We start from the raw sequence: 14,860 nt of genomic DNA on the forward strand, positions 1-14,860 counted from the left end.
GGACAGAAAAGCAGACTTGAAAAAAAGTGGAAAGACACAACATCTTTTTGATACAAAGACTCAACATTATGACCATGTCACTTTTCCCTAGGTGCATTTATAAGTTTAACGTGATTCATGGGGCTGCCCCGGTGGCACAGTGGTTTAGTTTGCATGTTCTGCTTTGGCAGCCGGTTCAGATCTCGGGTGGGGACCTATGCACTGCTTATCAAGCCATGCTGTGGCAGGTGTCCCACATATAAAATAGAGGAAGATGGGCACGGATGTTAGCTCAAGGCTAATCTTCCTCAAGAAACAAAACATGATCCAAATAAAAATATGTACTTTCTTCTGGTACTAGCCAAGTTATGTTTTTTTTTTTTTTTTGGTGAGGAAGATTGGCCCTGAGCTAACATCTGTTGCCAATCTTCCTCTTTTGGCTTGAGGAAGATTGTCCTGAGCTAACATCTGTGCTAGTCTTCCTCTATTTTGTATGTGGGACGCTGCCACAGTGTGGCTTGATGAACAGTGTGTAGGTCTGTGCTTAGGATCCCAACCCACGAACCCTGGGCCACCAAAGTGGAGTGCTTAAACCTAATTACTATATGCCACCGGGATGGCCCCCAAGTTACTTTTAAAGTTCATATGAAAAAGGAAACAAGCAAGGAAAGCTACATACCTCAGAAGAAAAAAGAACAAGGAAAAAGGACTAGATATATTAGATATTAAAATATATCACTAAACCTCAGTCGTTAGAACTGTGTGGTTTTGGTATAAGTAGAAAGACCAGTGGAACAGAATAGAAATTCCAGAAGTAAAATTAAATATATGTAGAATTTAGTTTACATTAAAGGTGGTATCTCATTATTAGTGGGATAAAGATAGATTTTTAAAAAATATAAATAGTGTTGGTACAATTGGGTAGCCATTTGGAAAAAAGTACAGTTAGATCTATCTCATATGCATCAAGATAAGTGCAAACAAATCAGAGATTTAAGTGTAGAAAATAAAACTATCAAAGCACTAGGTGGCAACATAGGTGAATTCCTTTATTATTTGGAATGGCCTTTCTAGTTATGAATCAAAATTAAGGGGCCAGATTTGGCACGTGGGAGATCCTCCAGGCTGGCTCCTGTGTCCTTGTGACATGCCGCATAGGTTGGTTGTGTGGGTGATTCATTGTCATTAGTGAACATCTGAACATTCATTCATGGTGGAAGGGTAGTTCTTGAACTTCAGCTTGCATAAGAATCACCTAGGAGCTAGTTAAAAATGCAGATTACTGGTTCTCACCTCCAGATATTCTGATTCTGGGGATTAGTAATCTGCATTTTAGACATATACCTCTGGTCAATGAAATCACGTTGGAGAAATGCTTGTGCAGAGCATTAAGCTCCCTGCTGGTGAATAGACTTAAAAACAAGAACCAAATGCTCCTTATCCTGAAATTAAGGATGTCAATGAGGGGTAAATTGAGCTCATCCCATACTACTTCAGGTGGTCAGACACACAAGGTGATTCCATCCTTGAAGCCAGGTCCAAGGTGTTGTGAGATTTTTTTCCCCTTAGATAACCTCCATCCCTCAATCTTAGCAATATTTTCTTTGTTCCAAGATAGCAGGTGAATTTCATTATCTAAAGAAAACAGTCTGATTTGCTTAGAAAACTTACAAATATTTTCTCATTGATTCAATTTATGAATTGAAATTTCTCATAATTTGGAGAAAGGCTTAAAGGGTCTTAATTTTTTTTGGTATGATTTTTTAAAGTAGGTAATATATTCACATGGTTTAAAACCAGAACATATAAGAAGGTATAAGCAAAAAGCTCCTGGATATTTTTGTAGCCTGTCAGTGCCCATTGCCCCCTAACACCTATCTTTTCTGGGTTTCCTTTTTTTTTTTAAAGTTTTCTTTTAGAATTTTTCCTTCTTCTCCCTAAAGCTCCCTGGTACGTAGTTGTGTATATTTTTAGTTGTGGGTCCTTCTAGTTGTGGCATGTGGGACGATGCCTCATCATGGCTTGATGAGTGGTGGTAGGTCCTCGCCCAGGATCTGAACCTGTGAAACCCTGGGCCGCCAAAGCAGAGCGCACAAACCCAACCACTCTGCCACGGGGCTGGCCCCTGGGTTTCTTTGTTTTTATATACGCAAATACCAATAAAGGTTCATATTTTTCCTCTCTTTTTATACAAAAGATAGCATACAATATACATTTTGTGCCTTGTATTTTTCTTTTAACAATACATTTTGGAGATCTTTCTGTGTTAGTACACAGAGACCATCTTCATTTTTTTTTTTTTAACAGCTATGTAGATTTCTATTATATGGATATACCGTAATTTATTTAACCAGGCCCCTGTTGATGGACATTTGGGTTATTTCTAGTGAAGGCTCTTGTACATATATTGCTATGTATTCATATAGGATTATCTCTAGGATAGATTTCCCATGGTAAAGTTGTTAAACCAGAAGATATATGTATTTGTAATTTTGATAGATGCTGCCGTCTCCACCACTATTGTACCAATGCACAGTCCCACCAGCGATGATTTCTCACAGCCTTGCTGATGCTATGTATCTTCAAACTCTACGAGTTTTGCCATTCTGTTAGATGGTGTAATAGTGCAGTTTTAATATGTATTTCTCTTGTTTTGAGTAAGGTTAAGCATCCATTTATACATTTCATTGTCTGGTCATATCCTTTAAGGCTGGGTCTTATAACAAATCTTTTCTTCGTAAGTAAAACTAGTACAGTGCTCTACTAAGAATTCAGTGAAAGCTTAGTTGAACTAAATCTAGCAGTTTCTTACTTTCTGGCATAACAAAATGTGCCAGGCTCATCTTATACCTATCCTACTGCAGCCCTGAAATCAGCCATTTCTCTGAGGATTCTTGGTTCTTTTTAATGGGGCATAATATTACAGACCAGCGAGCTGGTACTAGGTGTACTTACTGCTTCTGAAATATATTTTCTTCTGGGTACTTTCATTGGATAGAGGTTGGAAACATATATGCATATGTGTATGCATCTGTCCACATCTGTCCACATATACATACATGCACATACGTTGATGTATACATGTGTATAATATACATACGTATACACATGAAACATACATGCATATACATGTGCATATTTTAGAAATAATAAGTTCACACAGATAGCACTAATTCCCGTCCATTTCCACAGCTTGCTTTCTTACCTTCCATTATTTCATATTTGTATATTCCTTTTTCCTAAGTGAGAACCCTGACTTCTAACAACATCAACATATGTACTATTTTGCTCATTTCTGTCATACAACTGAAATAGTCCAGAATCACTTTACCCATTCAACTACAATAAACTGTAGCTTGTTTTTAAAAATTCTTTACAAAGAAAAACAATTGATGTTTCTTTAAAAATAAGTCATAATTCAAATGAATTTACCTGAATTAGATTTTTTTTTTTTTTTAAAGATTTTATTATTTCCTTTTCCTCCCCAAAGCCCCCCGGGTACATAGTTGTGTATTCTTCGTTGTGGGTTCTTCTAGTTGTGGCATGTGGGACGCTGCCTCAGCGTGGTCTGATGAGCAGTGCCATGTCCGCGCCCAGGATTCGAACCAACGAAACACTGGGCCGCCTGCAGCGGAGCGCACGAACTTAACCACTCGGCCACGGGGCCAGCCCCTACCTGAATTAGATTTTTATTGTTCCATAAAGGATTCACTGGATCAGCATTCAAAAAATTCACATAAATTTTAGAGCAATTCTTTTTAGAAATTCTACTTAGACCTTTGATGAGGGCAGTATATTAGAGTTTATCTAATTAAAAGTAGGAAATTTGGTAGTTTTACAATAGCAAAAATTTTTTTTACTGTTAGTGTACTGATAGTCAACTGGTCTTTTAGAAATAACATAAAAATGTACGTATTACATTGTATTCCATTCTAGATTCAAAGACATTACCTTTGCCTAAAAATAATGATATGTACAATATTCTAAAAGAAAATATGAACACTTAGATTATAATCTAAAACTTTGACTTTTCTTATAAAATCCCCCCACAGGAATAAATGTGAATGCTCATTTTTTTTCTTGTTAAAGCCTCTTGGTTTTTTTTACATTTTATTTTATTGAGGTCATAATAGTTTATAACATTGTGAAATTTCAGTTGTACGTTATTATTTGTCAGTCACCATACATATGTGCCCCTTTACCCCTTATGCCCAACCCCCAACCCCCTTCCCCTCTGGTAACCACTAATCTGTTCTCTTTGTCCATGTGTTTATCTTCCATATATGAGTGAAATCATATGTTGTTTGTCTTTCTCTGTCTGGCTTATTTTGCTTAACATAATACCCTCAAGGTCCATCCATGTTGTTGCAAATGGGACGATTTTGTCTTTTTTAATGGCTGAGTAATATTCCATTGTGTGTGTGTATACCACATCTTCTTTATCCATTCTTCAGTCGATGGGCACTTGGGTTGCTTCCACGTCTTGGCTATTGTGAACAATGCTGCAATGAACATAGGGGTGCATAAGTCTCTTTGAATTGTTGATTTCCAGTTCTTTAGATAAATACCCAGTAGTGGGATAGCTGGGTCATATGGTATTTCTATTTTTAATTTTTTGAGAAATCTCCATACTGTTTTCCATAGTGGCTCACCAGTTTGCATTCCCACCAGCAGTGTATGAGGGTTCTCTTTTCTCCATATCCTTGCCAACATTTGTTATTTTTTTCTTGGTGATTATAGCCATTCTGACAGGTGTAAGGCGATATCTCAACGTCGTTTTGATTTGGATTTCCCTGATGATTAGTATATTGAACATCTTTTCATGTGCCTATTGACCATCCGTATGTCTTTTTTGGAAAACTGCCGGTTCATATCCTCTGCCCATTTTTTGATCAGGTTGTTTGTTTTCTTGTTGTTGAGTTGTATGGGTTCTTTATATATTTTGGAGATTAACCCCTTGTCAGATATATGATTGGCAAATATCTTCTCCTAGTTGGTGTGTTGTCTTTTCATTTTGTTCCTGGTTTCCTTTGCTTTGCACAAGCTCTTTAGTCTGATGAAGTCCTACTTGTTTAGTTATTCTTTGTTTCCCTTGTCTGAGTAGACATCGTATTTGAAAAGATCCTTCTAAGCCTGATGTGAAAGAGTGTACTGCCTATATTTTCTTCTAGGAGTTGTATGGTTTCAGGTCTTACCTTCAAGTCTTTGATCCATTTTGAGTTAATTTTTGTGTATGGTGAAAGATAATGGTCTACTTTCATTCTTTTGGCTGTCCAGTTTTGCTAACACTGTTTTTTCAAGAGGCTTTCCTTTCTCCATTGCATGTTCTTAACTCCTTTGTTGAAGATTAGCTGTCCATAGGTGTGTGGTTTTATTTCTGGGCTTTCAATTCTGTTCCATTGATTTGTGTGTCTGTTTTTGCACCGGTACCATGCTGTTTTGATTACTATAGCTTTGTGGTATATTTTGAAGTCAGGGATTGTGATGCCTCCAGCTTTGTTCTTTTTTCTCAGGATTGCTTTAGCTATTTGGGGTATTTTGCTGCCCCATGTGAATTTTAGGATTTTTTGTTCTATTTCTGTGAAGAATGTCATTGGGATTCTGATAGGGATTGCTTGCATTGAATCTATAGATTGCTTTAGGTAGTATGGACATTTTAACTATGTTTATTCTTCCAATCCATGAGCAAGGAATATCTTTCCATTTCTTTATGTCGTCATCAATTTCTTTCAATAATGTTTTATAGTTTTCATTGTATAGGTCTTTCACCTCCTTCGTTAAATCTGTGAATGCTTATTCTTACTGTACCATCTATATTAATGTTTCTAGCTTCTAGTAATTGATCAGTTACAGTTTTCTCATTTTCTTTCAGATACAGGAATAGACCACCATGCTCTTCTAAAACAATTTGATCACCTAAACCACCTAAATCCTGAAAAGTTTGAATCTACAGATTTGGATATGTTAATCAAAGCGGTAAGAATAATTCCAAAAAGTGTTGTCTTTGTTGTGCCTTTGAGGCTTTGCAATTCGACAGGTAAATTCAATGAAGTGGTAATATAACTTTTATATGCTCTCTCGGATATCTTTAAAGGGAGATAGCTCAACCCTTATTAGGACAGATAATAGTGTGGGTATACAAGTCTGTAATCCCTTACTCACAATACCAAAATCCAAAACACTGTGAAAACTGAAACCTGGCTTGAATTATAGTAAGGCTATTTATAGTTTTTGTTTAGCCTAGTGTGCGTATTCATAGATTTTGCTAAGGAAGTACTCATCTGTTTGATTACAGACTCTGCAGGGATGTTGTGTAATACGTCATATATGCCATACTCCCTTTCTAAAATATAGAAAATTTTGAAACACATCTGGTCTCAGGGATTTTAGATAAGAGCTTGTAGACCTCTCATGTTGTACTGTGTGGAGTTACCAAACTAGATGTTTTAGCCTGGGTGTTATTAGATTTGGTCAAGTGGTTAGAAACCATTCTAGTTTGCTATGCTGTACAAATTTGATACAGTCCCTTCATTTTTCTTCTTCTTCTTCTTTTCAAAATCAATTTATGTTTTACTTGCTTGTGAGAAACTTCCTAAAGTTGAAGCTAGCTTTTAGCTTTTAGTTTCTTTGAATGCCTACATCCCTGGTAATAATAATGACTAAAGTAAAATAGTAGAATTTTAAAAAGGAGTCCAGTATGTTTTGGCCTTCCTATACTGCCTCTGTTAGAGAGTATGCTATATGCCAGAAAGACTTTATTTATGTTTTTCAAACACATCTTTTTATTTGATTTAAATATTGCATTATAGGCTACAAGTGATCTGGAACACTATGATAAAACTCGACATGAAGAATTTAAAAAATATGAAATGATGAAGGAACATGAAAGGAGAGAATATTTAAAAACACTGAATGAAGAAAAGAGAAAAGAAGAAGAATCTAAATTTGAAGAAATGAAGAAAAAGCATGAAAATCATCCCAAAGTTAATCATCCAGTAAGGATTAAGACTTTATGAAACCATAGTTAGGTGAAGATACTTCTTTGTATCAGATAGTAGAATTTTATCATAAATTACTAGTACTTACATCTTGATTCTTAATTCTGTGAAATTTCTCAAATTTATATTTTATTTTGGGAATATACGCTTTAGATTATATTTTGTTTTGAGTGTTTTTTAAAAATTGATTCACAGGGAAGCAAAGATCAACTAAAAGAGGTATGGGAAGAGACTGATGGATTGGATCCTAATGACTTTGACCCCAAGACATTTTTCAAACTACATGGTAACAGATTTGATACAAATATTAATATTTATTATCTGCTGTTTGAGAAATTATGGTTGCTTTACTCTTAATTGATTTCTGCCAGGGTCTGCTGTTGAGTCCTGTTGATAGCAAATGTTTAGAGTTTTTCTCTGGTAATGTAATAGTCTTTATTGTTGGTCTGCAGTATAAAATATTTTAGATCAGTAGCTGTGTCTGCTTTTACTTTTGGTTCATTATGTGACTTAATGCAAGGTTCTCTGTAAACTGATGATGTCTCTGTGATTAGCTAGGTTATATCTAACAGGCTTTATGCTATGATGTTAAAATTTGCTTTTATTCTTATAGTGTATTGTTTTATTTTATACTTTTGGAAAAAAATTGGTTAAGATATATTTTCTTAACCAACTGTAATGAATTATAAATAAGTAGTGAATTGTTATCAGTTGGACTGATCTGAGGCTTCAGAAAAAGAAGAAACCTTTTTCTGTAGGATATTGATGCTTTGTGTCAGTGCTACGTTTGCAAGCTGTTTGTCAATAGTTGTATTTTTATTATTTATTTTCTAAGGCATTAAAATCAATTTTTGCATTTGTAACTTTTAAACTTTAGATGTCAATAGTGATGGCTTCCTAGATGAACAAGAATTAGAAGCCTTATTTACTAAAGAGGTATGTGAGTTCATTAAGTATTCAGTGTTTTTGTTCTCTTTTTCCTTCTATTATCTTCCTTTATGTTGGTTTTAAAATTTTCTTTTTAGTTGGAGAAAGTATATGACCCAAAAAATGAAGAGGATGATATGGTAGAAATGGAGGAAGAAAGGCTTAGAATGAGAGAACATGTAATGAATGAGGTATGTTTTAAAAGTTTAACAATATATGTTAACCTCTATAGATTCTTCAAGTTCTTTCAATGAATCTTACCATAGGATGGAAAATAAATATACAGAATAGGCATCTAATTAGATTTTGCATTTTTGATCCAGAATATTCAGTAGATTCCCTTAGTGTTGATAAAATAATTTATAACTACTTTAAAATATTTTAAGAGATTAAGATGCTGCTCCTATCAGCTATAAAAATTCTTTTAGAAGTAAAAAATAATGCAGTCCAATATTTGATATTTTAGCTTTTTTCCGAGAAAATCCAAAAAACCCAATACCTTAATGATACTGAACCTGAAGTGAGTTCGCTCACCCGTTGCGCAGCAAGCCAATCTCTGACACCGGGTGTGGTGGAAGAAAGTACGAATTTTATTTTTGCACAGCGCTGAGCAAGGAGAGAGGGCAGCTAACGCTGAAATCCCAAACTCCCCAAAAAGCTAAAAGGAAAGATTTTTATTTGGGGTTTTAGGTAGGGGAGGGGGAGCATATGGCCTTGGTGGTTGGAGCTTTCCCACCAGCCTGTCTTTGGCCTTGAGACACTTGCAGAGAGGAGGGAGCCCATGACCTTGCTGGTCAGCAGCTTCCCCACCAGCCTGTATCTCTTTGTGGGGAGGAGATAATCCAGGTGCTTGTCCTTGGTGATGTCTGTCTCCATGGAGGATAGTGGATTTTGGAGGCAGGAAGCCAGAGAGTAAGCAGGGAATAAGTGTTTTGGTTTTAACCCCATATATGCTGGGTTTAATGTGGGGAAACTGATATCAGGGTCGGTATCATTAATGGTTTATAACAATAAATATCTATTTCTTGTTCACATTACTAAGGTTAAAACTGATATAGACATTATTGGCAGAGTGACTAAAGCCCATTGTTTTGCTGTGGTGATTTTCACCTATTTGAGCTGTTAATGATGAATTGGGATCTTTGTTGACTGCTGGCATCCTATGCATCAAATAAATTTCTTTGGCCATTATAGAGTTCACCTTTGTCACTGAATTTACCATAGTGTATAAGAGCCATTGAAGAGAATTTGGAGAGATTGTCAACCTTAGTTTTGATTTAGTTAGTTGTTTGTTTTTAAGAAAAGATATTGACAGCATTTTAACTTGAACTCTGACTCTTGGCTAAAACAGTCCTCTTTCTGGAAAGGATTTTTCCTAGCCCAAACCCTTGGCTTCCAGAGGAAGTATACGTGGTGTAGTGAGGGAGGAAGACAGTACTGGCCTGACTAGTCAGATCAGCAGACTCAAACTTGGTGAATTTTGGGGGTATCAGGTGTATAGATATCTCATTGTATTTTCAAATTTGAATTATATAGAAGAGAAAGATACCTATTTTCTGATTCTAATGTAATTGAGTACTCCATTCATGGTTTTTTCCCCTCGGTTTCTGTGGATGTTAGGCTACTCCTAATTGCTGTATGTTTATTTAGTAGCGTGTAGTAGAAGGCAGTTTCTAGAGTCTAAATAATATGCGAAAGGATTATTTTATTTATACATTTTCCTTTAATCAGGTTGATGCTAACAAAGACCGACTGGTGACTCTGGAAGAGTTTTTGAAAGCTACGGAAAAAAAGGAATTCTTGGAGCCAGATGGCTGGGAGGTAATAGAACCTACTTCAAATGGCATGTGTGGTTCAAGAAATTCTACGTCAGTCTATTCTACTTTTAACTTTTATTCCCCATTATGTTTGCATGTGTAGTCTTACTGTCTTGGCTTTTCATATAAAATGTCACTATAAAGTAATGAACTTAATTTCTTGGAAAGCTTGTGGCAATTGATCTCTCATTTGTCATCATATTGCATCTAATTAGAAGTCTTCTTAAAATTCTACTCTTTTAAGTGTAAAGTAATGTTCACTCTTGAAAATTAGACATATAGATACATTTAAAGAATAAACTAGAAGTTACCTATAATCCTGCCATCCAGTGGCAGACACTTAATTATGCATTGTATTAGGCCAATTTGGAAATAGTATGCAGTCTGTATATTTAGTATATACATATATAGCATACAGTGTATAAACAATATACTGTCCCATTTTTAATTTATATATACACATAAATTCATATCTATTTGTTTTTTAAAATGGCTTCATACTGTATAAATGATTTTGTATGTTTGTGAAATTGTTTTTTTTTTTTTAATTCTATTTTTTTTTTTGGAGGAAGATTAACTAACATCTGCTGCCAATCCTCCTCTTTTTGCTGAGGAAGACTGGCCCTGAGCTAACATCTGTGCCCGTCTTCCTCTATTTTATATGTGAGACGCCTACCACAACATGGCTTGACAAGTGGCGTGTAGGTCTGCACCCGGTCTCTGAACTGGTGAATCCTGGGCCGCTGAAGTGGAATGTGTGAACTTAACCACTACGCCACCGGGCTGACCCCTGAAACTGTTTTTTTAATTTGACAGTATTTTGTGAACATTTGCTAATGCCGGTCCTCAAAAACATGATTTAAAAAATGACTACTTAGCATGCAGTTGTGTGGTTGTAACATAATTTATATAATCATTCTTCCAGATTCAGACATTTTGAGTCAATTCCAATTTTTTTTTTTACTGTAGTAAATAACACTATGATGATTATCCGTTTGTTCATACATTTTTGGGCATGCGTGATGACTTCCCTGGGATTAATTCCCAGAAATAGAACCATTCTCAAGGTTTATGAACATTTTTTTAGTTTTTAAATATATCTTGTCAAATTGCTCCAGAAAGGTATACCAATTTATGCCATAGCTTACTGTATGTTAATGAGTGCATACACATCTTTAAAAGAGTGGTTGAGAGTGGGCGGAGCAAAATGGTGGGGTGAGCTGACCCAGGATTCTCTCCCCTCCAAAATACAACAAAAGATTGGAAGAACTGAATTTCAGAGAATAAACATAATGCCAGCTCGTTAGAGACCTACAATACCAAGAAGGCAGAGATCATAAATCCTACTTACAGCCTCGGAGGCGCTGGAACGGTAGGAGAGAACATCGCTCCCTCCCCTAGAGTCTGCGATCGCTGCAGCGTGGGTCGGGAAGGAGCGTGGGAGGGGCCGTGCCACCGGGGGATCATCCAGGACTCCTGCCGCTGATTCAGTGGAGACCCACTGACGGGAGGGAAAGCTTCTGTCGGCGGGGACCCTATAAATCAAGGGCCCTGGGAGACCAGAGAACAGAACTGATCTGAACCCAGACCGGTGGGTGTGAGTAACAGCCCCTCCCCCCCAGCAAAGCCAGTGGGCGCAGCCATCTTGCCCCAAGGCGGAGAGCTAACACGCCGCTCTCGACCCCCATCTAGTGGCGACAGGCTGTAACTGCAACTGAATTCTACCACCATGAGGAAAATCTGCTCCTCTACCATCCAGCAATTTATAAAAGCCCCAGACCAGAAGGAAAACAATAAAAACACAGAATTAAGTCCTGAGGACTTGGAATTAGGTAAACTAAGTGATAATGAATTCAGAGCAGCTATAATAAAAAAACTCAATGAGGTAGAGAGAAAGATAGAGAAACAAGCTGAGTTCTGGAGTTACTTCACGAAAGAGATTGAAATCATAAAGAAGAATCAAACAGAATTACTTGAGATGAAAAACACAATGGACCAGATAAAACAGAATACGGATTCCCTGAATGCCCGTGTAGACAACATAGAGGAGCAAATCAGCATAATCGAGGACAGACAGGCTGAATGGCGCCAGACAGAGGAAGAAAGAGAACTAAGAATTAAAAAAAAAGAGGAAAATCTCCGAGAGATAATGGATTCAATGAGGAGTAAGAACATAAGGATCATAGGAATTCCCGAGAATATGGAAAAGGAAAATGGAGCAGAAAGTGTGCTTAACGAAATTATTGAAGAGAACTTCCCAAATCTAGGGATCGATGGAGAAATGTGTGTAGAGGAGGGTTTTAGATCTCCTAGATTTGTCAATGTAAAAAGACCCACCGCAAGGCACATAATAGTAAAGTTGGCAAATAGGAATGATAAGGAAAGAATACTCAGGGAAGTAAGAAAAAAAAAGAGAATAACCTATAAAGGAGCCCCTATCAGACTGTCAGAGGATTTCTCTACAGAAACCCTACAAGCTAGGAGAGAATGGAGTGATATATTCAAAGCTTTAAAGGATAAAAACCTTCAGCCAAGAATACTCTATCCAGCAAGAATTTCCTTCAGATATGAGGGAGAAATTAAATCTTTCCCAGACAAACAAAAGTTAAGGGAATTTGTAACTAAAAGCCCTCCATTACAAGAAATCCTCAAGAAGGCTCTCATACTTGAAAAAAGAAAAAAGGGAGAAAGGGGACACAATCCACAGACTAGGGAGACTGATGGATAGAACCAGAACAGGATAGCAAATATTCAATTATAGCATTAGGGTAAAGGTAAGGAAACTACCAAAACAAGGATGATCTTAGCACTCTAACTACAAATGAATAAGACGAGTTGGAATAAAAAATGAAAATAATTATTTAGGAGGGGAAGAGCAAAGGGTCTAAATCAGTATTGGTTGAGTAAGTAAGAGACCACCAGAGAATAGACTATATTATACACAAGATTCTAAATACAAACTTCAAGGTAGACACTAAAATAAAGTACAGAACAGAGTCACAAATCATAGATAAGGAAAAATCTAAGAAACCCAGCATAAGAAATTGCAGTATTAAATGGGTAGTCTAAAGCACACAGGAAAAGAAACACAGGAAAACAAGATAATGAGCGACAGATTGACAGCATTAAGTCCACATGCATCAGTAATCACTCTCAATGTGAACGGATTGAACTCTCCAATAAAAAGACACAGAGTGGCAAAATGGATTAAAGAACAAGATCCAACAATTTGTTGCCTCCAGGAAACACACCTCAGCCCCAAGGACAAACACAGACTCAGGGTGAAGGGGTGGAGGACAATACTTCAAGCAAATAGCAAGGAAAAAAAGGCAGGTGTTGCAATTCTCATATCAGACCAAGTGGATTTCAAAATAAGACAGGTAAAGAGAGACACGGAGGGACAATATATAATGATCAAAGGGACACTTCATCAAGAAGAAATAACGCTTATAAATATCTATGCACCCAACACAGGAGCACCAAGATTCATAAAGCAACTATTAACAGACCTAAAGGAAGATGTTAAAAACAACACAATAATAGTAGGGGACCTCAACACCCCACTCACATCAATGGACAGATCATCCAGACAGAAAATCAACAAGGAAATAGTGGAGCTGAATGAAAAACTAAAACAATTGGACTTAATAGACATATATAGATCACTCCACCCTGAAGGAGCTGAATACACATTCTTCTCAAGTGCACATGGAACATTCTCTAGGATAGACCATATGTTGGGAAACAAGGCAAGCCTCTACAAATTTAAAAAAATTGAAATAATAACAAGCATCTTCTCAGATCATAGTGCTATAAGGCTAGAAATTAATTACAAGAAAAAAGCTGAGAAAGGCACAAAGATGTGGAGACTAAACAACACACTACTGAACAAGCAATGGATCATTGAAGAAATTAAGGAAGAAATCAAAAAATACCTGGAAACAAATGAAAATGATAGCATGCCATACCAACTCATATGGGATACAGCAAAAGCTGTATTAAGAGGAAAATTCATCGCAATACAGGCACATCTTAACAAACAAGAAAAATCCCAAATAAGCAACCTTAAAGTACACCTAACTGAACTAGAGAAAAAAGAACAAATGAAGCCCAAAGTCAGCAGAAGGAGAGAAATAATAAAAATCAGAGCAGAAATAAATACTATTGAAATGAAAAAGGCAGTAGAAAGGATCAATGAGGTTTTTTGAGAAGATAAATAAAATTGACAAACCACTAGCCAGACTTACAAGGAAAAAAAGGGAGAAAGCTCAAATAAACAAAATCAGAAATGAACAAGGAGAAATAACAACAGACTCTGCAGAAATACAACAGATTATAAGAGAATACTACAAAAAACTATATGCCAACAGAATGGATAACCTAGAGGAAATGGATAAATTCTTGGACTCCTACAATCTCCCAAAGCTCACTCAAGAAGAGGCAGACAATTTGAACAGACCAATCACAAGGAAAGAGATTGAAACAGCAATCAAAAACATCCCAAAGAATAAAACCCCAGGACCAGATGGCTTTCCTGGGGAATTCTACCAAACTTTCAGAGAGGATTTAATACCTATCCTTTTCAAGCTATTCCAAAAAATTAGGGAAGATGGAACACTTCCTAACACATTCTATGAGGCCAACATCACGCTGATACCAAAACCTGACAAGGACACCACGAAAAAAGAGAACTACAGGCCAATATCACTGATGAACATAGATGCAAAAATTCTAAACAAAATTTTGGCAACCAGAATTCAGCAATTCATCAAAAGAATCATACATCAGGATCAGGTGGGATTCATACCAGGGACACAGGGATGGTTCAACATCCGCAAATCAATCAACGTGATACCCCACATCAACAAACTGAGGAATAAAAACCACATGATCATCTCAATAGATGCAGAGAAGGCATTTGACAAGATCCAACAGCCATTTATGATAAAAACTCTGAACAAAATGGGCATAGAAGGAAACTACCTCAACATAATAAAGGCCATATACGACAAACCCATAGCCAACATCATACTCAATGGGCAAAAACTGAACCCCATCCCCCTGAAAACAAGAACGAGACAAGGATGCCCTCTATCACCACTCTTATTTAACATAGTACTGGAGGTCCTGGCCAGAGCA

At 36.6% G+C, this 14,860-nt stretch overlaps 1 protein-coding gene across 3 annotated transcripts in view; it reads left to right on the forward strand.

Moving 5' to 3' along the window:
• The window catches only part of NUCB2 (nucleobindin 2), a 41,821-nt gene that overhangs the window by 20,725 nt on the left and 6,236 nt on the right, over nt 1-14,860 (forward strand). For all 3 annotated transcript variants that reach the window (XM_044752408.2, XM_044752410.2, XM_044752409.1), the window contains exons 6-11: nt 5,852-5,955; nt 6,789-6,974; nt 7,173-7,263; nt 7,855-7,913; nt 8,003-8,095; nt 9,636-9,725. In XM_044752408.2, the coding sequence (XP_044608343.1) occupies nt 5,852-5,955; nt 6,789-6,974; nt 7,173-7,263; nt 7,855-7,913; nt 8,003-8,095; nt 9,636-9,725 (623 nt within the window). The remainder of the gene's footprint in view (nt 1-5,851; nt 5,956-6,788; nt 6,975-7,172; nt 7,264-7,854; nt 7,914-8,002; nt 8,096-9,635; nt 9,726-14,860) is intronic.

Source organism: Equus asinus, chromosome 20, assembly GCF_041296235.1.
Source record: "Equus asinus isolate D_3611 breed Donkey chromosome 20, EquAss-T2T_v2, whole genome shotgun sequence".
In the NCBI taxonomy this organism is placed as follows: domain Eukaryota; kingdom Metazoa; phylum Chordata; class Mammalia; order Perissodactyla; family Equidae; genus Equus; species Equus asinus.